The 26918-nt window shown below is 42.6% G+C and overlaps 1 protein-coding gene across 1 annotated transcript in view; it reads right to left on the bottom strand.

Annotated features, from left to right (window-relative positions):
* Positions 1-26918, bottom strand: part of ADAMTSL3 (ADAMTS like 3) — a 774261-nt gene that overhangs the window by 625871 nt on the left and 121472 nt on the right. Inside the window, exon 3 of the mRNA XM_073568559.1 lies at positions 7161-7280. Coding sequence (XP_073424660.1) covers positions 7161-7280 — 120 coding nt within the window. The remainder of the gene's footprint in view (positions 1-7160; positions 7281-26918) is intronic.

The following is a 26918-nucleotide window of genomic DNA, read 5'->3' as shown; positions in this document are numbered from 1 at the left end:
CTGAAAATTAAATCTTTCCAGGATACATTACCCATATAAATGCATAGTAGGCACATAATAAAAGAAAGGACTTGCATAAAGTGACCACTGCTGTGTGTGTGTTGTCTCCACCGCCCCGACGCACGTTTCAATGTTATCTACATCAGGTGGTGTGTGACGAAGATAAACTTGGACTTGAAACCTAGAAATATTAACATGTATTAAGAAAAATGGAACTAAGCAAAATGAGTAGATCGCTAATAAGTTGCTGGAAGCTTCTTTAGTGACATTTGGGCGTTATGGTGAATTTTTGGATTTAATCTTGCAGACAGTCTTAGTTACTGAGACTGAGAGAGACTGATAGAGATGTAACTGTACAGGCCTGTTGGAGTGAGTAGCTAATAGATGAGAATTAAATTGGGCAGCTATTTTAACAAGACATGTTAAATCCATATGACAAGGGCTCCATGAAGCACAAGTTTAATTTAAAAAGCATATTATTATGTCTAGCAATAAGTATGAATTTGAGAAGATATATACAAAGTGATGAAAACAAGAAGAGTTTGAATCCTTAAGTCCCAAGTCAAGTTTGATGGACTCCGTCATGTAAAATGTACATAAAATTATAAATTACAACCAGATGTTTCTAATAGAAGCAGTAATAGGTATAATAGTAAAGTGAGGTACCAAGGTTATGACTTATGATAAAAAAAGACTTGGCCAATAGTTATATACATGTTATATACAAATATTAGTGACTGAAACGGGTGTTCTCAGGTTTACCTTACCTCTTCTTGCCACCCTAGCTCCTCACCAGTCACCTGCTAACTTATTATGGCACCCAATTCACTCTGCCACCAATATTCTCTTCACTCTTCACCTATGTTTCTGGTATCAGCTAGGCCTTAAGTAACTTCTGATGTCATGACATTATTATTATTATTATACATTTATATAGCGCCATTTATTCCATGGCGCTTTACATGTGAAAAGGGTAAATATAGATAAGTACAATAAACATGTGTAAGACAAGGGACACACAAGTACAGAAGGAGAGAGGACCCTGCCCGCAAGGGCTCACAGTCTACAGGGATGGGTGAGGATACACTAGGAGAGGGTAGAGCTGGTTGTGCGGTGGTTTAGTAGACTAAGGATCATTGCAGGCTGTAGGCTTGTCGAAACAGGTGGGTCTTCAGGTTCTTCTTGAAGGTGCATCACTCCGCACAGTCACATGGAGTTACACATGTCATATCATCATGAGTTCAGAATTTGTAACAAGGCCTAGCTGATGCCAGAAGCTATGGCGAAGAGTGACGTGGAGACTGACGCATGAGCTGAACAGGTGTCCTAGGAAGCCAGGAAAAGACCATCATGGAGCTGTGACAGCAGGGACAGATGAGGGGATAGACAAATATGATAATTCTGTCAGGATCCTGTCAGCGCCGGCGTGCAGCCTCCGCTGAGCAGGGACTCACCCGCACTGTAGGGGGGCCCGGGGTCAGAAACAGCCGGAAAGTACAGATACACAGGACCTGTGGACGCTGAAGTTTAGCAAGCAGTCACAGGACCTACGGTCATGTAACTGCAAGGGGGCGGGGCTTAGCATCCTGCTTTCAGAGATGGCAGGACACTATACATAAATACTCAGAGTCAGGCAAAACGGAGGTCATACACAGAGAAATAAGTAAAGCACCAGGGATGAGACAGGACGGATAGTCAGGGCCAAGCAAAAGTCAAAACCTAACAGACATAGAGGGTACCAAGCAGAATCCAAAGCAATATCCAGAGAACAGACCGAGTCGTAAACAGAGAATCAAGCAACCAGAACACAGCACAAACACACTCAGGGGTACCACACAATGCCAAGGGTGAAAGTATAACTGACAGGGATGGGAGCGTCCTGAGGCGATAAGAAGCCTCTCCCAGAACCAGGGAGAGGCCACAGTCAGAGCCCCAGGTGTTCAGGTAAGCCTGCACTGGGATCACAACCTTTAACCCCAGAAATGCCAGTCATCAGCACTGGTTCCAGATATTAACCTCACATGTGGGAGTCAAACCCGCACTGAGATCATGACAAATTCTTTTTTTAATCTCTTCATGGCCCATTCGTTTTTCATGCTTTGGGTAAGGAGACCTTATTGCCTTTTTTTATGGCAGTCATGGCTCATTCAATTCATATAGAATAATTTTGATGCTAATCGAATCTTCTGTCCAAATTTTAGCAAATCTCCTGAATTTGAATTTTTGGCAGATTCGTTCATCTGTAGTGACTATAGGTACTGTCACACTTAGCGATGTACCAGCGATCCCGACCAGCGATATGACGCGGTCAGGATCGCTGGTACATCGCTAAGTAGTCGCTAGTGAGCTGCCACATAGGCAGATCTCACCAGCGACATCGCTGGGGACGGGGGTCGCTACTTACCTGTCACACCAGGCGATCCTGCGTCCTCGCGCCCGGCTCCACGCGTCGCTCGTCTTCACAGCAGGAAGCACCGCAGGAAGCTGACGACGAGAAACAGTCCTGAACGTTCTCGCGCGATCAGCGATAACCAGCGGGGGAGCGGGTCGTAGGTAAGTATCACACACAGCGATATCGCTAGCAATATCGCTATAACGTCACTAGTTATAGCGATATTGCTAGCGATATCTCTTAGTGTGACACTAAGTGACACTAAGTGTGTGACATTAAGTAAGAACTGCTCATGTGTCGATGGACATGGTCTAATCATATGCTACTTAGTCAGCCATTCATTCCAGGAGCTGGCATACTGTACATGTTGCTGATTACTGTTGATGACTGAGCTGCTCTATTTAGACTATAAGTTGTCATAAGACTGTCTTATTAATATCTGTATGGATGAGGTCTCAATGACATTTCATCATGTTTGCAATAGTTTATGTGGAATAATTTTTCATCTTCACAGTATATAAAGGAATTCTTACACAAACTATGCAACTTGAAAAAGACTAAGGCTAAGTTCACACTGGGCATTTTTGTTATGCTTTCTTATGCTAATTTTCATCTGCTTTTTACAGTACCAGTAAAACCTATGAGATTTCAGAAATCCCATGCACACATGTTTTTCTTTGTCAACAGTATTTTGTGCTTTTCTTGTTTTGTTGGAAATAGAACATGTCACTTCTTTCAGTGTTTTATAAGCATTTTTCAGCTATTGACTTGAATGGGTCGTGAAAAAACACACCAAAAATGCAGGTATCATGTTTTGCTTTGTTTATTGTGCCAAAACCTGATTCTATGGAAAAGGACTTATTTTAAACACTAAACTTTATCAGCATGCACAAGAGACAAATCTATAATATGCCCAAACTGTCACAAAAAAAAGCAAGAAAAAACTAGGACAACATGCTGAAAAAAATGCTGAACGCTAAACGCTGAAAAACACCTAGTGGGAACTTACCCTTGAAGAATCTGTAAGGATGATTTTACTACTGAAACAAGTATGGCGGTATAAATCCTTTTACAAAAATAAATATGATTCGTGTCTGAGGTACCAACGCTGAGAAATCGAGTTATGGAGATACATGTAAATTAGCTTGAGAGTGCATTGGAGGAGGATCTATGCACTTTTGGATGCATTGGTACATCCCCTATGCACTTCCTGGCTAAATTTCATATAGTTTCAAAACTCGATTTCTCACCAATGGCGTGTTGAATTACTACAAATAAGGTATAATTTTCTTATTGTTTTAAGACGAATTTGGCCATACTACTAGTTAAACAGGTTTTTTTCTGGTCCGAATAGGTTTCCCTTAAAGTCCTTAAATAAGAATATTTAACCCCAATCGTTATGATGTTTTGTATTTATTTTATAATGTTGCTATTTTCATTCAGTATCTGTAATATTATTTCATATACTGCCATACTCTCTTGCTCTTTGTGATAGGCCGTCTTGGACTTTTGTAGTCTAATGGTTAATCTTACTTGTTTTATGAACTGCAGTGTTACATTCTACAATACAAAAATGTCTTATAACAGCCACGTTTTCTAGAAAGTTCCCAGAATAATAGAACGGAGGCTGCGCTGAGCAGCTGTGCACTTTCAGCTTTTGAACATTGTAATGGAATATAGTGAAAAGGGTTTTTATTCCATGTTTTTATTTCCCACTTTGTTGGTGGTTCGCCTTTTTTCTTACCTACCGCAATAATTTTCTTTCCAAAATCACGCTACAAAGGATTGGTTTTCCTATAGAAATTAACAATTCGTATTTCTCTGACACTTAAGGTGTCGCTTCCAAGCTTTAAACTGTTCCATGCCTTAGACCACCATGCAGAGAGCTGTCAGAAGCCTTATGTAAGCAGCTTGTTCATGGGGTCTCTCGTAGCAGAGTACGTTTTTGTGGTCAGATAAACCTGCCGATATACAGGGCTTCCACAGTGGCAGAGAAAAGTGCATTTAATCTTTTAATCTGTGTTAGTGTTACCCTGTATTTACCTGTCATGGGCCTGTATATAAAGGTTATTAAACTTTCCAATATAAAACTTTCTAGAGTGTAGAGTTATAGAGCACTTTATTAATCAGATGAATCGGTCTACTGGTTTGGTAAGCTCAGTTTGAAAGAAATAGCATTTACTAAAATACCCAATAAAAAGCTCATATTGCAAACATTAGTTGACTTTTTATTTTTAAAGAAATTCTATCCAAACTTTCTTACATGTGAAAGGACAAACTACATGGTGCATTTAGTGCGCCGAGGAAAAAAAATGTTGGACACGTACTTAAACACACCCACAGCCAAAACCATTCACCATTTCTTTCTATCTTGACAGGAGCAGATGTCAGAGGGGGCAGTGATGGACGTTCAGAACGCTTTGGATAGTAGGGCATAGAACCAAATCTGGGACGGTTGGGACCTATATTTATACTTTTTAGTTCATTCATTTATACAGTAATTGTGACATCCATAACTCTTTCATGTTTAATTAAGATTTACTACATGAAGTCTTGTGTTGTTTTTTTTTTTAAAAGCTAAGCCGCAGTTTTTTTTCTTAAGTGCCAAACACATCTATAAGCCTTTGTTCACACATGGCTTAAATGCTGCATTTTTTTGCTGCATTTTTTCCGCAATGAAAATCTGTTTGTTTAAACTACCCAAGCAAACTGTATGTGATTTCATGGAGATTACTGCCTACTGTGTGTCTAAAGATGCTGTTGAGCTGTGCTGGTGCGTTTTTTTTTCTCAATAAGCTTCTATGTATCTGGAGTAAGAAATTTGATAACTTCGAAACACGTTAATAATAAAACCACATTGCTTCATCTCTCGTGCGTCCTGGATCCTTCCTGTGAAATTTCATCAGCAGCGCAGATTTACCAAAGCTCTGAAATTGTTGTGGGTTATACAACCCTAATAAAATAGGTGATAATAATAAAAATATTTTTATTTATATAGCGCTAACATATTCCACAGCGCTTTACAGTCTGCACACATCAGGTTAGGCTACGATACCTAGACCAATTGTCACGATCCAGGTTTGATCTGACAGTTTAAATGCACAAAGTAACCTTTTTTTTTCCCCTTGACTGTGTGCCAAAGGTGGTTTTGCCCCTGGTGGCCATTAGGGTCATTGCACTGTGGTGATTTCAGTTGTAGTTTTCTCCCCGGTGGCCATTAGGGTCATTGCACTTTGGTTAACTTAGTTTGTGCGCGTAATTATGTAACAGGTGTGATAGCTCTATAAGAGAGTATCAGGTGTGTTAATCACTGTTGGTGATAAGGTATTCATTTGCAAGCAAGCCGGGGTGAAGGATGGAGCTAAAGGAGAGTCACGGGCAGCTCAGTGAGCTTCCTGGAGTGTCAGCTATGGTGTCTGCAAGGAGTTCTGGCATGGCGTGGTGGAGTCGCAGCTATGGTGTCAGCAAGGAGTTCTTGCATGAATTGGTGGAGTGGCAGCTATGGTGTAGAGCTGCACTCAAAAAGCTGGACGTTGTTGCGGAGAGCTGGACTCAAGCATGCTGGACTTTTTGGCAGAAAAGCTAGACTCATTGGCAGGACTCTGTTTCTGGACAGCTGCACGCAGGTGTGGACTCTGTTTGCTCCAAGGCTGCACTATGATGCTGCGAAGGTCCGTTTCTGGACAGCGCACCCAGATGTCAGACATGGTGGAGGAAAAGATGCACGCAGGTGGTGGGCTCTGTTGCTGGGAGCGTAAGCAACAGAGCAAAGCTAAGTGGTGTTCCCCTGTTTTGTCACTTTTCCTTATGTGTGTTTAGTGCAGTGGTGGGATTAGTTTCCGCACCGACCAATTCCCTAGTGAGGGTTTAGGTGCAGGGCGAGTCAGGGTTTTTAGGTTCCTGATCGGCGCCCGGTGTGGAACTGGCCTAGGGAACGTTAGGAGTGTAGAGACACTGACTCAGGGGAGTGCAGGAGGTCTCCACTTCCCCTTTTCCCTATCGCAGGGCCACCATTGTTATTGTTACCCAGGTTTTCCCCATTCCCTTTGTCTTGTTGTATCAGTTACCGGCCTGCTGGCCGTGTCACTCAGGACGGGGCACGTGACACCAATGTCTGTATTGTTTTTGAAGTGATACCAACATGTGTATATGTGTTTAATGTGTCTGCTTTAAGGACAGCAGTCTCTGCTTTAGTTGCCCTATTAAATTGATTCTGATTGTGTTTTGTTTTAATATAGTATTTTTATGGGCTAAATATACTCAATTGTCGCTTGATTTACATGAGTGGTTTTGAGTTTCTGCCTACTGCACTAACATTTTCGTTAAATGGGTATTTGTTTGCGTTATCAATATTATGATCAATTACATCAGTTTCTGTACAAAATAAGATCAATATCTAATTACCTATTTCAATGCACACAATGGGACCAATTTACCCATTAGTACTGTATGTTTTTGGCATGTGCGACAAAACCAAAGTATCTAAAAGAAACTTACGCAAACATGGAAAACTTGCAAGCTCCATGCAGATGCTACCCTTGGACAGATAGGAACCAGGAACAGTGCTAACCATGAAGCCACCATGCTGCTTATAATTCAGAAGAAGTAACACAAGATAAATATGTACAGCTGCTTATATACAAATAGAATCTGATAGTAATTAGAATGTTATGATGTTTGCTAAGTAATTGTTATCACTACATGAATTCATGATGTAAAAATGCAATCGGAATGGATATCTCATGAAGAGAAAAAAACATTGACTTACCTGGTCATCATAGCGGTAAGTTAAAAACTGCTCTCCAGTTGTATCTTCCAGGAAACTTCCTTGTGGCGAAAGGGCAAACTCAGGAAGGAAGTATGCTCCTTGCTCCTGATCGGCTGCAGCCTGTACAAAGATATGGAGGATGAGTTTCACTAGAGCAGCTATAATTTTCCAGTGAAGAGTGTATATCACAGAGGCAGACAATGGGGCATTTTATGAGAGGTGGCAAGAGCCTGTCTAAGAGTGGACTTCATGAATGCCAAGCAAGCAGACGATGAATTAGGAAAACGGGTCAATAAATGGAAATTAAAGGGGAAACAAGTTCTAGGCCATCCTGCTTAGAGTGGCAAAACCTGGCCAGAAAATGGCTCCATGAGTGCAACTATATGCAATGAACTGCAGCATTCTTGTACTTACAAACCTGAAGAAAAATAAATGGTTTATTCAGAATAGTAGAAAAAAAGGCAACCTGTCAAGCATTTCACATTTCATTAACAAAACACAGCAGGAAAGACAGACAATGCCTCATTACAGAAATCTAGCATTACTTTTAAAATAATGCAATACTTCAGAGAAATCATAGCTTGCAAAAAAACAACCTGAACACTGAGAAATAAGACTGGTCACATCAAGAAGAGTCAACTGGGCAGCACCCAGCGGCTTCTCCCTGCCCACTCTGCCCAATTCATAGGTCACTCCAATCCCACGGTTTGGGCTCGCTCACACAAGTGTATAACATGACTGAGTACCACCCGATGTTTTATCAGATAGCACTTGGCCCTATGTTATACTATGGGGCAGTGCAGATCTGCGATTTTTTTCTTACGCCAATTCGTCATGAGAAAGCAATTGCAGTAATGAAGAGATAACACGCACCCATACAAATCTATAGGTATGTGTGTGAAATATGGACTGCACTCGGATGTCATCCGAGTGCAGTCTGACATGCCCAGACACATACAATGGAGAAGATGGAGAAATTAATTTACCCGTCTTCTCCACACCTGTGCTGCGATTTTCTCATGTGAGAGAATTGGATCACAATAAGGTGACACTTCGAGTTTGACAGAGTTTGATCTGAGTGACATCAGTATAATCAGCCCAATTCTCTCACATGAGAAACCGAAGGCCATGTGACCGCAACCTTAGAATGAGACCCATAATTTAGACAGAACTGGACTAAGGAAAGCCGGAGAGATTTGCCCAGGAGACACTTCCCCTTGTTTTCTGTATCATACTGTACATTTTTATATACCTAAAGTTAAAATGAACTAATGCTGCAGGTTTAGAATGAGGGCACACAGTTTAACAGATGTCTGCCTATTATTAGTGCATATATCTCACATCTATGGTCAAATTCTTAAAATGAATGCCCTCCACCCTTCTGTCCCCTCCAGCTGAATTCTCCAAGATCAGTTCTTGATTTGTACTTAAAGGGAACCTGTCTCCAGGAATAACGCTGCTAACCTGCTGATATGTGGTTAATCTGCAGGTTAATGGCATTATGCTGCTCGGCGCCTGCATGTAGGCGAATGCAGCAGGGAGAATATGAAGTTTCTTCTCCCCACCAGCACTCGGTATTCAGTAATGGAGGTGGAGGCACCTCGGGTTCACTCATAGCTCTGAGTATACAGAGCGGCCGCTGTAACCGCGCCCCTGACTGACACTGGCTCTACATTGTGGCCGGCGGTCAATCTGGGCCGGGGGCGCGGTTACAGCGGACGCTCTGTATACTCAGAGCTATGAGGAACCCAAGGCGCGTCCACCTCTATTACTGAATACTGAGTGCTGGCAGGAAGAATAAACTTCATTTTCTCCCCGCTGCATAAAGCTATGTGCAGACATCGGACAGCATAATAACGCTGTTAACCATCAGATTAACCCCATATCTGCAGGTAACAGCTTTATTTCTGATAACAGGAAGACAGGTTCCTTTAAACAGTGGCATACCAAAAGCTATGTTTCCATGTTAAGGAAACGCTGCAGAGAGGACGCAGCTTTGCCCAAAGCGCCACCCCCTTTTGTACGCACGGTGATTCCGCGTGTGTTCATTGAACCATGCGGAATCACCACATCCTATACATAGACTGGAGAAAACAAAAAGCAAAAAACACAAATATCCTGAACTAAAAAGTAAAAAATAAACTGCAAATAATGCATAAAGGTAATAATAATAATAAGCTGGGAAAACCATCCTGTCTGGCCTAAGATTTTACCAGTGGTTCAGCCACTTGATCCTTGTTCACATTCACGTCACTTGGCAAGTGAAAAGGTTTTAAATACTAGAGTAGGGACTGTCCCACAAGGGTTGCCGTGACGTCGCGGGATGGCATGTACATTATTTTGATCAAAATTATGTTTACTAAAAACCCTTATAATTATTATTATTATTACCTTTATGCATTATTTGCAGTTTATTTTTTACTTTTTAGTTCAGGATATTTGTGTGTTTTGCTTTTTGTTTTCTCTGGTTAATGGTCATGTGTGAATATGCACTAACATTGTGCATACACATTAACTTACTTTCTCAGTTCAGACTCCAGTTTTTTATCCTATACATAGACTGTATTATTTATCTTGCGGAGACCGTGCATCTCCGCAAGATAAATAGACATGCTGGAGTCTAGAAAGACGCAACACATGTCCAGTTACGCAGGGCCACCGGATGTGGCTGTGCACGCATAGTGGAAATGGGATTTCTTAAAATCCCCTCCACTATGCTGTAACATCTGGATGCTGCAGATCGGAAGCTGCGGCTGCATTTCCTGAACGTGGAAACATACCCTTAGGCTATGCGCACACGTGTGGAATTCCATTCTGTTGGAAATTTGCGAGAAATCCGCATTTTAAATTCCCGCCTATTTCCCGCGGAAAAACTTGCGATTTGCAAGCGTTATTAGCTTGCAGAATGCTAGCGTTTTCCAAGCGATCAGTAGCATCGCTTGGAAAACTGATTGACAGGTTGGTCACACTCGTCAAACATAGTGTTTGACGAGTATGACAAGCTTTTTACTATTGAGGCTGCCTATGCGGCATCAGTAGTAAAAAGATCTAATGTTAAAAAAAAAATTTAAAAATTAAAAATCGTGTTCCTCTCACCTTCCGTTGTCCCACGCAGCGTTCCCGATCCTCGTGATGCTCCCGGCAAGTCCCGTTCCCAGGGTTGCCTTGCGACAATGACCTTTGATGACATTGCGGTCTTGCGAGACAGCTACAGTGTTGCGAGACTGCGATGTCATCAAAGGTCATTGTAGCAAGGCATCCCTGGGAACGGGACTTGCCGGGAGCATCACTGAGGCCTGGGAACGCTGCGGGGGGGATGCCAGAAGGTTATTTTTAACAGGGATATGGTACCCACAGCCCAAAGGAGAATCTCCTCTTCTCCAGACCAATCTGCAAATGTTCTTCTTACTTTGTGCATGGTGGGCATATCCACATGCAAAGTAAGCAGAACAATGCATTCCTATGTGTGTGGATTTTCCCGCGATTCCGAACAAAGAATGAACATGCTGCGTATTTTTCCGCGATGCAATTCCGCCGCAGAAAAATACGCAGCATTAGCACAGCATGTGCGGAATGCCATAGGATTGCATGGGGTGCTTTTTTTTTGCGTTTTCGCGGCAAAATCGCGGGTTTAAAAACGCCGTGAAAACGCAAAAAAAAACGCTACGTGTGAACACAGCCTTAAAGTACATGTAAGTCAGCTGCATAGGAAGTGACATAAAATGACTACAGTTCAGGAAAATTATTTTTTACATATATCAATGCACAAAGACAAATTTTCATATGTTTAAAAAAAGAAAGAAATGTTTTGGAGAAAACTTCAAATTTTATTTGTATGACGTTTTGTGACACTGCTGTATCAGCTCACAGCAGAAGATCCATCATTGAGGAAGAGTCCGTTCCATGTTTAATGATATTCATGATTTTACAAAATATATCCGATGAATCTTTATTCAGATTAACTTTACGAATAATTTGCCAGGAGGTGCGCATATTTATTGCTTCAAGGAATTGTAGTTTAAGGATAAATAAGAAATATTTTACTCTATAAATAAATACTAAATACAGACATTACTTCACAAACTAAAATTGAATTTATTCGAGGATTCCAATCTGTTGAGCTACAATGTGCATGTTTAAATGTTGTCAATCTCTTTACAAGTAAGTGATGATTCAGCATTTAAAATTTTCTCCAATCCTAAGAATACTCAGTCCTCAACCAAATTAAATGGGTAGCCATATGTAACATTCATTTATTACAATGGCTAATGACTAAGCACTGGCTCCCTCCATGGATCATTAATGGAATCAATAATCACTAGTTGTGTGACTTTTATGACATTCTTGATTTTGACAGTATAAGTATTTTTGGGATATCCCCCTTAGGTGTAAATATCGGGCTGCTCTTGAAATCTAAATTGCTTAGATTCAGTCCTAACAGTCCATACACTTGATAACAAAGTTGCACATATCACAGAACTCATAACACAAAATGATTTTACCCTGGATCGTAGAGTGAACAATGTCTTGGTTGTAATAAAGTAGTCGCCTGTCTTGTGAGGGACGTATTTACACTTGCATATAAAGTTACTATAAAAACGATGTGCAGCAAAAAGAAAGGAAATAGGAAATAGTAGAAAGCGGGTAGGAAAATAAAGCAGTGAACTAGCAAGGTTTTAAATAATAATTTCCGGGTTGTGTGGAACCTCCTCATATAAAACTATCTCTGACTATACAGATACATAGCTCTACACAATATGATTTTATAGACAACTACTTTAGTATATCTATGACATCAATAACCATCACACTGGGCTCATACAGCATGTCACAATGGGTGCACTTGTTATCGAGCCCACTGTATCCTTTTATCTCCCAATTCTTACATAAATTCTTACTGAATGGCCGGAACAATAGTAAGAATCTACTGTCCATATAGAAGATCCTGCTGGGGCTCTGAAATACTTAGCACGTGTGACCACAGGCACTGGAAAAATTCAGTCAATGGGGAGGGTATAAACATGAGCAGGCACCATGTAACAGAAATATCTGGATACAGGAGCATTTTCTTTAAATTATTCAAGTTGAACCATTTTTTTTTTTCTAATTAAAAAATGGAATATGAAATGCTAGGATAATCATAGGAAAATTTGACTTTAAGGTCATAAATTGTAGTATTAGGCAAAATATTTCACTTATTCTCACTGTCATAATTTTATTTTTTTTTTTAAATACCAGAAAATGACAGTCCATAAGCTGAAAAAATCATTATTATCTTGGTTCATAAAGGGGTTGTCCACTACTCGGACAACCCCTTCCGAATACCTATGCTTCCCCCAGTAAAAAGAAAACACTTATAATCAACTCTGGTGCTGGTGCCATTCCAGTGGTGTTGGCACTGGCTCTCCCAGGGCTCATGTGACATTGTTATGTCATGCAAGCCTTAAGGCCAATCAATGCTGTCTTTACTCTCCTAAGGACATAATAAACATCTGGAGGAAGTGAGAGAGCAGCCGCAGTACTCCCTCCTCATGTATTGATTTGTTTGAAGGAGGGGAGAATGAAGCCAGTGATGATTGGCCACAGGGATCGCGTGACATAGCAATGTCACATGAACCCCGGGAAAGCCAGTGCTGACAACGCTGGAACAGTGAAGGGACTGGATTATTTTGCTGGGAGAAAACATAGGACTTCAGAAACGTATCTGTTATGAATGAGTCACCGTAGGAGGCAAAAGCAGAAATACAAGCTAAGTCCAGAAAACCAGAGAAGTTGGCAACTATCAGATTGCAGACCCCTGAATCTATCAACACAACTAGCAGTAGCCGTGGGGGGTTCCTACGATGCCCTAGACCCCTCGATCACAGCCGGAGAATTAACTAGGCCTAAAGAAAGAAAGGGGAAATCTAAACTGCCCCAGAGCAGACCCCAAAGCAATAGGCAGCCCCCAACATATAATGACGGTGAAGCAAGATGAAAACACCAACACAGACAGAAAGATAGACTGAGCAAAGATGGGGCCCAAAACTACCTAGATAGGAAAGGACAGGAAGGCTGCTGTCTGCAATCTGCCAAAACCCTATCAAAGACATAAGCCAACAAGCTGATATGAAAAAGGCCCTGAAGCAGCTAGGTTTCAAAAACTAAATCAGCACTCAGGTATTTTCAGAAGACAGAGCTAAAGGAATTCAGCACACCCCAGCAGGGAATGGCAGAAATCCAGAAAAACAAAGCAAAACAAAGTCAAAGCACAAATGCAAAAGGCCGAGCAGCAAACTTAGCTTTAGAGGAGCAGGAATTCAGACTGGTCTCCAAGGATCCCACAGAGAAATCACCCGCAGGGCAGAAGGGCGTTGGCAGCCTTATATCCAGTCAGTAACTCCACTCAGCCAGTCATCATCATCAGCCTCAGGTGTTTGATAATCAGGCTCACTACCTTTCTTTACCAGAAGAGGGAGTTCCTCGGGCCTCAGTAATGAAGGGGAAAATGAACTCACAACAGTACCTCCCCCTTGAGGAGGGGTCTCCGAACCCTCAACTACGCCACCAGAGCGATCAGGGTGAGCCCGATGAAAGGCACGCACCAATCTTTTGGCATGAATATCAGAGGCAGAGACCCAGGAATTATCCTCCTGACCATAACCCTTCCACTTAACCAAATACTGGAGTCTCCATCTAGCCAGATGGGAATCCAGTACTTTCTCTACCTCATATTCCATGTTACCTTCAACCAATACAGGGTCTGGAGGTGCCACCCCCGGAACAACAGGTTCAACAAACCTCTTCAACAAAGATTTATGGAACACATTATGGATTTTAAATGTGACAGGAAGAGCCAAACGAAAAGAGACCGGATTAATAATCTCCACAATCTTGTAAGGTCCAATAAATCTAGGCTTAAACTTAGGAGAAGCCACCTTCATAGCAATATTTTTTGATGATAACCACACCATATCACCAACCTTAAACTGGGGACCAATGGTCCTATGTCGGTTGGAAAACCGCTGGGCCTTTTCCTGGGAGAGAGATAACTTATCCACCACTTGGTCCCAGATCTGGTGCATTCTCTCCACCATAGTGTCAACACCTGGGCAAGCAGAGGGCTCCACCTGCCCTGAAGAAAATCGAGGATGAAACCCAAAGTTACAAAAAAAAGGTGACATCAAAGTGGCAGAACTAGCTCTATTATTTAAAGCAAATTCGGCCAAAGGCAAAAATGAAACCCAATCATCCTGATCAGCAGAAATAAAACATCTCAAATATGACTCCAAGGTCTGGTTTGTTCTCTCTGTCTGCCCATTGGTCTGAGGGTGAAAAGCAGAGGAGAAGGACAACTGAATTCCCAGCCTGGAACAGAAAGTTCTCCAAAATCTAGACACAAACTGGACTCCTCTGTCAGATACAATGTTCTCAGGAATCCCGTGCAAACGAACCACCTGTTGTAAAAACAGGGGCACCAACTCAGAGGAAGACGAACCATCTTAGAGAACCTATCACAAATCACCCAAATAACAGTCATTCTCTGAGAGACAGGCATATCAGAGATGAAATCCATTGAAATATGGGTCCATGGCCTCTTTGGGGACAGGCAAAGGCATCAACAACCCACTAGAGCGGGAACACGATTTAGACCGGGAGCACGTCCCACAGGACTGCACAAAATTCCTGACATCACGAGACAAGGAGGGCCACCAAAAAAAAACGACTCACCAGATCTCTAGTACCAAAAATACCTGGATGACCAGCCAAAGCAGAGCAATGAACTTCAGACATCACTCTCTTCTTCCACTGGTCAGGAACATACAACTTTCCACTGGGACAACGCTCAGGTTTGTCCTCCTGGAACTCTTCCAGAGCACGTCTCAAATCGGGCGAGATGGCAGAAAGAACTACCCCTTCGCCTAAGATGGTAGCAGGCTTGGTCACCACAGGAGAATCAGCAAAGAAGCTCCTAGAGAGGGCGTCTGCCTTGACATTCTTCGTTCCAGGAAGAAAAGAAACCACAAAATCAAAACGTGTAAAAAACAAGGCCCACCTAGCCTGTCTAGGGTTCAAGCGCTTAGCCGACTCTAGGTAAATCAAATTCTTGTGGTCAGTGAGGACCACGACTTGATGCTTAGCTCCCTCCAACCAATGTCTCCTCTCCTCAAATGCCCATTTCATGGCCAACAGTTCCCTATTCCCCACATCATAGTTATGTTCAGATGGAGAGAACTTTCGGGAAAAGAAAGCACAGGGATTCATTTTAGATGTTACAGGATCCTTTTGGGACAAAACAGCTCCTGCACCAATCTCAGAAGCATCCACCTCTACCTGGAATGGAAGTGAGACATCAGGTTGCCGCAAAACCGGGGCGGAGGTGAATCTTCGCTTCAGCTCTTGAAAGGAAGAAACAGCCTCCGGAGTCCAATTTAACACATCAGCACCCTTCTTAGTCAAATCAGTCAATGGCTTGGCAATACTAGAAAATTTTGCTATAAATTTCAGATAAAAATTAGCAAAACCCAAAAACTTCTGGAGGGCCTTCAAAGAAGTGGGCTGAACCCAATCGTAAATGGCCTGTACCTTGGCCGGGTCCATTTCAATAGTTGACGGGGACAAAATAAATCCCAAAAAAGAAATCCTCTGTACTCCAAAAAGGCATTTAGATCCTTTGACATACAGGGAATTCTCCCTCAAGATCCAGAACACAGTCCGAATATGTTCCACATGAGAATCCCAATCCTTGGAGAAGATCAAAATATCATCCAGATAGATAATCAAAAATGTATCGACAAAATCTCGGAAAATATCGTTCATGAAGCACTGGAAGACAGAAGGGGCATTAGTGAGCCCAAAAGGCATCACCAGGTACTCAAAATGTCCCTCCGGAGTATTAAACGCCGTCTTCCATTCGTCCCCATGCTTAATGCGAATAAGGTTATACGCCCCCCTGAAGTCAAGCTTGGTAAACCAGCAAGCACCTTTAACTCTGGAGAATAGATCAGAAATCAGGGGTAACGGATACTGATATTTAACAGTAATTTTGTTGAGGGCACGATAATCAATACAAGGTCTTAATGATCCATCCTTTTTGGCTACAAAAAAAGAACCGGCACCTAAGAGTGACGAGGATGGTCTAATATGACCCTTCTCCAACGCCTCCTTAATATAGGATCGCATAGCCTCGTGCTCGGGTACATATAAATTGAAGAGCCGACCCTTGGGAAATTTACACCCCGGGCTCAGTTCAATTGCACAGTCATAACTCCTATGAGGAGGCAGAGACGCAGACTCATTCTCACTAAATACATCATAAAAGTCCGCCAAATAATCAGGAACATCATGCGACTGAGGAGAGGTGGAAAACACCGGAGCCTCACTAAAGGCACACCGACAACCCCAACTCACCACAGACACAGATTTCCAATCCAAAACTGGATTATGAATTTGTAACCAGGGAAACCCCAGAACAATAGTATCATGCAGATTATGCAACACCAAAAATCTGCAATTTTCTTGATGGTCTGGGGCGACCCGCATTACCGCCTGGGTCCAAAACTGAGGTTTATTTATAGCCAAAGGAGTAGCATCAATCCCCCTCAAAGGGATAGGTGTCTGCAGAGGTGTCATCGGAAATCCACAACGTTTAGCAAAATCCTAGTCCATTAGGTTTAGGGCTGCTCCCGAATCCACAAAAGCCTTGGCGGAAAATGTGGACAGGGAGCAGATCAGAGTAATAGCCAGAAGAAACTTAGGTTGAACACCCCCAACAGAAAACATGTGTGCAAAGCGTTTCTCTCGTTTAGGACAGACAGAAATAATATGCAAGGCATCTCCACAGAAAAAAAACAACTTATTATGCCTTCTGAACTCCTGACGCTGCTCTCTGGAAAAAACTCTATCACATTGCATAGGTTGACATTTGATCAACAGGTGGCAACACCTCTCGTGCAGCTTTGCGTTCGCGCAAACGCCGATCAACCTGAATGGCTAATGACATAGAATCGTCAAGACCAGAGGGAACAGGAAATCCCACCATAGTATCTTTTACAGCTTCTGACAACCCCTTCCGAAAGAGAGCAGCCAAGGCATTATCATTCCAGGTAGTAAGTACTGCCCACTTTCGGAATTTTTGACAGTACAATTCTGCAGAATCACGACCCTGGTTCAATGCCAGCAGGGTCTTTTCAGCCTGATCAATGGCATTAGGTTCGTCATACAACAACCCCAAGGCCTGAAAAAATGCGTTCACATTAGTCAGAATAGGATCATCTGGTTTCAAAGAAAACGCCCAATCCTGGGGATCGCCACGCAGCAAAGAGATGACAATTTTAACCTGCTGCGCGGAGCTCCCTGACGAGTTAGGCTTCAAGGCAAAAAATAATTTACAATTATTTTTGAAATTCAAAAATTTAGACCGATCCCCAAAAAATACATCAGGTGTACGAATCTTTGGTTCAGCAGCATGTGAATGAGCAAGGTAGGCGGAAATTCCCCGCACTTCCGCAGCGAGCTGCTCCACACGATCAGACAATTGCTTTATCTCCACTGAGAGAAAAAAAAAAATTCCCCCTACGGCCTCAGAGATATAGAGGAAAAAATATACACACTTTTTTTTTTTTTTTACAATTCTTTCCTGCTATTGAGTACCCTAGGATCTGCGGTATGGCGGGTGATTCTGTTATGAATGAGTCACCGTAGGAGGCAAAAGCAGAAATACAAGCTAAGTCCAGAAAACCAGAGAAGTTGGCAACTATCAGATTGCAGACCCCTGAACCTATCAACACAACTAGCAGTAGCCGTGGGGGGTTCCTACGATGCCCTAGACCCCTCGATCACAGCCGGAGAATTAACTAGGCCTAAAGAAAGAAAGGGGAAATCTAAACTGCCCCAGAGCAGACCCCAAAGCAATAGGCAGCCCCCAACATATAATGACGGTGAAGCAAGATGAAAACACCAACACAGACAGAAAGATAGACTGAGCAAAGACGGGGCCCAAAACTACCTAGATAGGAAAGGACAGGAAGGCTGCTGTCTGCAATCTGCCAAAACCCTATCAAAGACATAAGCCAACAAGCTGATATGAAAAAGGCCCTGAAGCAGCTAGGTTTCAAAAACTAAATCAGCACTCAGGTATTTTCAGAAGACAGAGCTAAAGGAATTCAGCACACCCCAGCAGGGAATGGCAGAAATCCAGAAAAACAAAGCAAAACAAAGTCAAAGCACAAATGCAAAAGGCCGAGCAGCAAACTTAGCTTTAGAGGAGCAGGAATTCAGACTGGTCTCCAAGGATCCCACAGAGAAATCACCCGCAGGGCAGAAGGGCGTCGGCAGCCTTATATCCAGTCAGTCACTCCACTCAGCCAGTCATCATCATCAGCCTCAGGTGTTTGATAGTCAGGCTCACTACCTTTCTTTACCAGAAGAGGGAGTTCCTCGGGCCTCAGTAATGAAGGGGAAAATGTACTCACAACACGTATCTGCAATTACTTCCAAGCACATGTGGTATCAAATCCAAAGTCGAATAGCTCTGAAAGGAAGTGATCTCATTATCATTAAGAGACTAGAGGCAGCAACCAAGAAGGATAGGCAAATGACCTGTACAAGTGGCTCAAGACGACACAGCTCACCCTAATAGAAAATTAGAAAGCATGTCAACTTAGCTCACAACTCCTGTGTTAGACATAAGTATCTTAAGAACCTGTTTCAAAACAAAGTTTGCTCTAAGTACTCATTTTTTATAAATGTTTTCTATTAGTCTCTTTAATTTAAACAAAGGCATGTTAAAAAATGTATAAAAAGCAAATAAAGCTACTAAAAAGAGCATACAAATCACATCTTTTTTTACAAACCAATAAAAAATGGCTTCCTTTAGTTTAATAAAAATCTGGTCTAGAACACAAAACATACCTAATTCCTAAATGGATATCTATAGTGAATCTAAAAAGTCTGCACAACCCTATGTGTTCACTCGAAAAATTTCAGTTTCTTTAACTGAATTGTGCAAATTATGGGTGACATTAAGGCTACATTCCCACTAAAAGATTTTTGGTGTCTTATAGTTCTAGCAAAGTGCATGGGTTTTATAGAAATCTCATGCCCACTGTGCTTTTTTTTATTCAGAGTGAACTGACCTGCGGCGCGCGTTTCATATTCGCAGCATGTGAATTTCTCTTGTGGGAACGCTGAGTTTTCTGTGAGGATTTTCCCCATAGACTTGCATTAGGTTTGGAAATCACACAAGTAAAAAAAAACACACAAGCGTAAGGCTATGGGCCCACGTAGCGTTTTAAAACGCACAGTGAAAACCGGACTCCTTCCCAAAAATCGCGCGTTTTTTTCCACGCGATTTCACCTCGATTTTACCGCGATTGTGTTCGCGATTTTGCCGCGATTTTCTCTAGCACTTTCCAAGCGATTTGAAGCATCGCTTGGAAAGTGATTGACAGGTTGGTCACACTCGTCAAACATAGTGTTTGACAAGTGTGAGCAGCTTTTTACTATTGAGGCTGCCTATGCGGCCTCAATAGCAAAAGATAAAATGTTAAAAAAGAATAAAAAAAATAAAAAATCGGGGTATATTTACCTTCGACGTCCCGCGCTGCCATCCCGGGCCTCAGCATTCCCAGCGATGCCTTGCGAGACCTGTGATGACGTTGGTCTCACGTTACTATAGCGATCTCACGAGACCACTAGAGTAACGCGAGACTACGTCATCACAGGACCTTGCCGCAAGGCATTACTGGGAACGCTGTGGCCCGGGAATGCAGCGCGAGACGTCGGAAGGTAAATATACCCTGATTTTTTATTTATTTTTTTTTTACAGGGTTATGGTACCCAGGGCCTGGAGGACAGTCTCCTCTCCTCCACACCGTGGGTACCAACCGCACATGAGACGCTTAACTTCCCGCATGGTGGGCATAGCCACATGCGGGAAGTAAGCGGTTCTCATGCATTCCTATGGGTGCGGAATCGCGGCAATTCTTTGCGATTCCGCACAAAAGAATGATCATGCTGCAATTTTTTCCACAATGCGATTCTGCCGCGGAAAAAAGCGCAGCATTAGCACAGCATGTGCGGAATGCCATAGGAATGCATGGGGGGCATTCTGTACACGATTTTTAAACGTTTTCGCAGCGTTTTCGCACCGAAAATAGCAGCAAAAACGCTTAAAAATCGCATCGTGGGCACACAGCCTAAAAGTAAAATTCACAAGTAAAAGTCTGCACCTAAGTATTCCAAGTTTTGTCAAAGCCAAATACCAGGAAGTATCGAAAACAAAGCAGCTTTATTTACAGCGTAACATACCAAAAAGAGACAAAACCGCAATGTAAAAAACACGATAAAAACGCATGGTAAAAAAATGCACACAAAAACGCAATAAAAAAAACAGAAGTAACCTAATTTAAATAATAGGAGCAGAAATGGTGCCGAACACCAAATCAAAAACCAAAAGCTCATCGTGGGAACAAAGCTTAAAGGTGGGAAAATTCTGAAATGATTCTTCGTATGATTTTTTTTTACCTGAAAAAGAGCAAACTGGCTTTTGAACAGGCGTGTGCAGACCTTTTATATCCGCTGACTCCTATTTTATATACCTATACCCTAGTTGTGCCTCATTCTGAAGTCAGTGTTTACCATGTCCCTCAGAAGTTTATCTTGTGTAGGACTCTTTCGTGTAGGTGTCCATATTTCTACTACAATCTCATGTACAGTGCTATCTAATATATTGATGCTATATAAATAAAGGGATTGTCCCATTAAAGATGATACATTTTAGCATATAAAAAGGAGATACCATTAATATGGATTGTTAAAGGAAACTACAACACAGCCCTGTCCGATCAATAAGCCATAACATTTGCTGATGAAAATGCCTTGTTAATAATCATTTCACTGACTCTCATGACCTACTTGAAAACTGAAGTCAAGTACTGTGAGTTGCCGTTGTGAACAGAACACGTTAACATTGTTTATTCCATTATGCCTAGTTTTTATACTTATAAGCGGAAAGGCAGGACAGACAGATATTTCCTCCTGCATCTGGCAAAATAAAAAGGCCACATATTTAACAGCTACTGTATTGCACAAATGCCTTACTTTGCTTCTGTTTGCTATTTCCCAAATAAGCATAGTAAATGAAAAATCAGAGTTTCATTCCAGAGGTGTCTGCATAAATGCCACAAACTCTAAGAAAAAAGTAAGAACTGAAATTACCTAGTAAAAATATAACATATTATTATCCAATTAATTATAAATTACCACACGTCTTTCAAAAACCATAAATCTCTACACACTTCCCATACTGAAGAAGGGACCCGGCTTTGCTTTCTCACACACTTTTTATTATCTAATAAACATTTTGCCATTACACAGAAAGTGCCTATGTAACCACACAGGAAGCCCAATTGCTTAAACCACAAACCACTTCTCCAGCAATGGTAACAAGAGGTTAGAGGGTGTATGAAGTTTCTGGTGAAACTTTACTTTTGCCTACTTGGAGACATTAGTTTATAATAAGCAGACACTATAAAATGCATTTTATTATATTTGTTGAATTAGGAACTAAAATGATTTTAATAACTATTATACACTGTGTAACACTGATCACTTCACACAGATAAGCTGTAAGTTGGGATAGTCAAGGAGTCCAAAGTCAAAAAGCCAGGAGGGTATGTTGTATACAGAAGGAAGAGACAAAGGCACAGTCAAGTAATGGTCCAAGGTCAGAATTAACAGAAACATAGCGGATCAGAACAAATGGGTTAAACAGATGGGAAGGTCAGAATGAAAACCAAGGTCGAAAGATCAATAAAAAGACCACAAGGCAAGGAGAGACAAGCCACACAAAAGCTGAATATACCGTATGTCTGCAGAGGTCTGGGACTAATAGCCCAGTTAAGTAGCTGGGCAATCATCTGGGACAATGAACACCCGGAGACAGCCATTACCTCCCAGTCTCAGAATGGACAGCCAAGCTGTCAATAAAAACACAGCTCAGCAAGCCCCTGCACCAGATTGGACACTGATCTGTCAATCAAAGTACTGACAGCTTCAGCACACCCTTGTACCAGATTGGATGGCTGAGCCATCAGCAACTGGATCCAAGACACATGGAGGGATGGAATAGTGACAGCACCCCCTCTTCGGGGGGGGGGGGGTACTGGACCCCCAGGCTTCCAAGCAAATTTTAGATGGAAGGCCCTGACTAACTGCTTGGCTTTCACATCTCGAGATGGGACCCAAGATCTCTCCTCTGATCTGTATACTCTCCAGTAGATTAAGTACTGGAAATGATTTTGGACCCTGCAAGACTCACAACCCTTTGAACCTCATACACCAAGCCACCACTGACAGAAACTAGAGAAGGCAGGCATGAAAGAGACACTGCCGATGGGACAATCTGCTTATATAGGGGCTTATGGCACACGATAGTCATGCAAAGGGATGGAGGAAGCTTCAATCTGAATGTCACCATATTGACCACCTCTAGGATCTCACATGAACTAATACACTTTGGACCCAACTTCACCGACAGCACTTTAAGTTTAATGTTCCTAGATGACAACCAAACTTTATCCCCAATCTTAAACACAGGACCCACCGAATGTCATTTATCGGCCTTCCGTTTTTGACAATTATGAATGGTCCCAATATTCTTTTGAACCTCCCTCCAGACATCACCAAGTCTCTGCACGGCAACCTCTAGCCCAGGACATTGAGAACTAGAGTTGGGCGAACCCGATCAGTATAGTTCGGCGCCCGTACCGAACACCTACTGTTCGGTCACGGACACAGAACATGGACCTCACCAGGAAGTCCATATTACTGTTTGGGTTTGGCCCCCAAACACCAGGTGTTTGTTGCTCTATAATGTGCATGATAGCGCTGCAAACACCACTTCTGATTTGGTGATAAAATCATCACCGCCGGTCAGACAGCTGCGGTTCCCACGCTGCCAAAAGACAGCATGAGCATGCAGCTGTGATTGGACATGTAAAGTTTACCTCCAGTCACTGGTGTCAGCTGATGAGACTACTGCTCCCATAAGCCGACGTCTGCTGCCGATAATAACAGTGAGAGCAGGAGCGGCTGACGGGAGTACTCCGGCTCCTGGCTGTAAATAAATATTTAAAAACTAAAACAGGTATGGGTTCCCCTGTATTTTCTATAACCAGCCAGGCAAAACTCACAGCTGGGGGCTGCAACCCTCAGCTGTCAACAAGGCTGCTTATCAAGAATAGAGGGTTCCCAACACCAGGGGCGTATCTAGGGGGGGCAGCCGGGGCATTTGCCCCGGGTGCAGCCAGCAGGGGGGAGCAGTCGGGCCGCCTAATGCAGCGGTCCGCAGTGTCCTCCTTGGCGGCTGCGTTCTGCAGCCCCCCCGGCCTGAGAGTCGGCGGTTCTCTGTGTCAGCTGTCAAGCTGACAGCCGGCGCAGAGAAGGAGCGCGTGCCGGCTCCCAGGGAACAATTGTACTGGTGTCTATACAGACGCCAGTACAATTGAAGCTCTGACCACCGGGCCAGAGCGACATCAGCGGCGTGATCAGGTCATGTGATCACGCTGCTGACGTCACTCCCCGGCGCCCAAAGCAAACGCTGGTGGTAAGTGTGCTCCTCTGTGGAGCTGAAGAACCACTGAAGATGGGAGATGAGGGGGAGTTAATGAGTGGAGATGGGGGGATTTGTAGAGGGGATGGCGGTTAATGTGTGGGGGTATTTAGAGTGGGGATGGGGGTTAATGTGTGTGGGGGTTAATGAGTGGGGATGCCATGGGGTTAATGTGTGGGGGGATTTGGAGTGGAGATGGGGGTTATTTAATGTGATGGGGGTTAATGTGTGCGGGGGTTAATGAATGGGGATGGGGGTTAATGTGTGGGGGGCATTAATGAGTGGGGATGGGGGTTAATGTGTGTGGGGGTTAATGAATGGGTATGGGGTTAATGTGTGGGGGTATTTGGAGTGGAGATGGTTATTTAATGTGTGGGGGGATTTGGAGTGGTGATGGGGTTAATGAGTGGGGATTGGGTTAATGTGTGTGGGGGTTAATGAATGGGGATGGGGTTAATGTATGGGGGCGTTAATGAGTGGGGTTGGGGTTAATGTGTGGGGGTATTTGGAGTGGGGGTGGGGGGATTTGGAGTGCTGATGGGGGTTAATGAGTGGGGATTGGGTTAATGTGTGGAGGGATTTGGAATGGGGATGGGGGTACTTAATGTGTGTGGGGGATTGGGGATGGGGGGATTTAATGTGTGGGGAGATTTGAGGACACAAAATAAAGAGTATGTATGAGGAAACAGTATGGGGGATTGGTGCAGACAGTATGGGGAGCGAATGGGTTAATGTATGTGGATGGACACAGTATGGGGAGTCAGGGATATGTGTGAGCAGACAGTATAGAGAGTGAGGGGGTAAATATATGAGGAGACAGTATAGTGAACAGGTGGGATGCTAGAGGGGAATAGTGTGAGGCGACAGTATATTGCAGATATTTTTATTTAGGAGCATTATAATGACACTTCTATCTTTAAGGGCGTCGTGTGGAGATTTGCTGGAGAAGACCGGAGAAGATGGATGTCTACAGAGACGGCTGTGGATGAAAAAACTCATCATGGGGTCTAGAAGAAAAGGTGACTGACTGCAGAGACGACGTCATCTATAAGGTACTTGGATGTAAATGTTATTTGTGATTCTGACTAATTCTCATGTTTTTATTTGTTATGAACATTATAGGGGTTGTCCAGGTTTGTGCTGAGTCTGCAGTCATTCTATGTGACTGCAGACTTCTGAATTCTCACAGTGCCCACTGAACGCTGTTAGGATTCTCTCATGCTGGTAATTTACATACATGTGGTCACATGCTGACTAGACATGTGTGGCCTCACTCAATGAAAATGAACTGAGCGAGGCCGGGCACGTCTAGTCGGAATGTGGCCAGAAGTATATAAACCACATACTTGTGCTGACATGACTGTACATCGGCAAGGTAGAATCCTAAAAGTGTGCAGTGCATTCGTTGTGAGAATTCAGAAGCTGCAATGTCAGGATTCAGCTCTGCAGGTTCCAGTGGTCATCACATGGACACTTCACTCATATGCGATTTTCAAAGGTATGGTCCTGTGACAACGAGCTTCTCTTCCTGCTTCTCTCAGTTTTTTACTGAACATTGAGAGCATTAGGAGGAGCAGCTCGCAGGTACATGGCTAAGTGTTCAAGTCGCATATGTACTTGGGCGGGGGGGGCGGCGCCGAACCAAATTCTTGCCCCGGGTGCCAGAAAGCCTAGATACGCCTCTGCCCAACACCATATTTAAATAAATAATTTAAAAAATGACGTGGGGTCGCCCCCATTTTGAACAACCAGCCAAGCTAAAACAGACAGCTGTGGGCTGGTATTCTCAGGCTGGTAAGGGACCCTGGATATTGGCCCTTCAGCCTAAAAATAGCAGCCCGCAGCTGCCCAGAAAAGGCGTATCTATTAGATCTTTCCACTTGCCCTGTATTGGTGGCAAGTGGGGTTCATATTTTTGGGGTTGATGTCACCTTTGTATTGTCAGGTGACATCGAGCTCACACATTACTAATGGAGAGGTGTCTATAAGACACCAATCCATTACTAATCTAATAGTTATTTAATAAATAAAGACACAGCCAGAATAAAGTCTTTTATTTGAAATAAAACAAAACACTTTTACTTTTTTAGTTAAAAATAACAAACACAGTTATACTCACCTAACGCCTAATTTCAATGAATCCTTCGTCTCCAGTAATAAAACAAAAATAAAAAAAACAAAACTACAGGTAATTAAGTAACCAAATCCTCTTGATTCTCAGAAACAAAAAACCTAAGATATGTCTCAAGGTTATGGTTAACACATTCAGTTTGCCCATTATACTGTGGAAGAAAGGCAGGAGAAAACGAGAGCAGAACGCTTTCCAAAATTTGGAAATAAGTTTCACTCCGATCAAAAACAATATTGGTAGGAATCCCATGTAATTTTACAATCTCTCTGATAAAAATTTGCAAGGTCTTGTGACATCTTGCTGAATCTTTCCACCACCACCAAAATTATTGTTATTACCTGCTGACATGAGTAGATCACGATGAAATCTACCGATAGATGAGTCCAAGGTCTACTGGAATCACCAATGGTTGAAGAGACCCAAACATACAAGTATAAGAAGTCTTAGAATGTATACAAACACTGCAGGCAGCTACATACTCCCAAACATCCTGGTATACCCCAGACCACCAAAAAGTAAAGAAATCTGTGGTTGCTTTACCACCAGGATGTTCGGCCAAGACGAAATCATGATGTTCAAATTAAAACTTTAAGATGGAGATTCACAACTACAAACAGTTTACCTAATGGACAGGAGCAGAAGCATCCCCCAGAGCCTCTACAACCTCCTTATCAAGATCAAAGCATATAGGTGCATTAACCACCCCTTTTGATAGCATAGAAACCAGTTAACAATTATATCCACCCCCAGGAAAAAATTGAGATAAGGCATCTGCCTTAATGTTCTTATTCCCAAGCATATATGTCACAAAAAAGTTAAATCTGGTGAAGAACAACGACCATCTTGCCTGATTACACGTTTCGGAGATTCTAAATATAAAAGATTTTTATGATCCCTGATCACCATTACCAGAAGAACTACCCCTCAAGAAAATGATGCCGCTCTTTAGAAGCCCACTTAATTGCCAGAATTCAATGTTACTAAAGTCATAGTTTTTCTCAGCGAACAACAGTTTCTTATACATGCACACATA

Source organism: Dendrobates tinctorius, unplaced genomic scaffold (genome assembly GCF_039654945.1).
Source record: "Dendrobates tinctorius isolate UK_male_01 unplaced genomic scaffold, ASM3965494v1 ptg000022l, whole genome shotgun sequence".
Lineage (NCBI taxonomy): Eukaryota > Metazoa > Chordata > Amphibia > Anura > Dendrobatidae > Dendrobates > Dendrobates tinctorius.
This window is presented reverse-complemented; position numbering and strand designations above follow the sequence as displayed.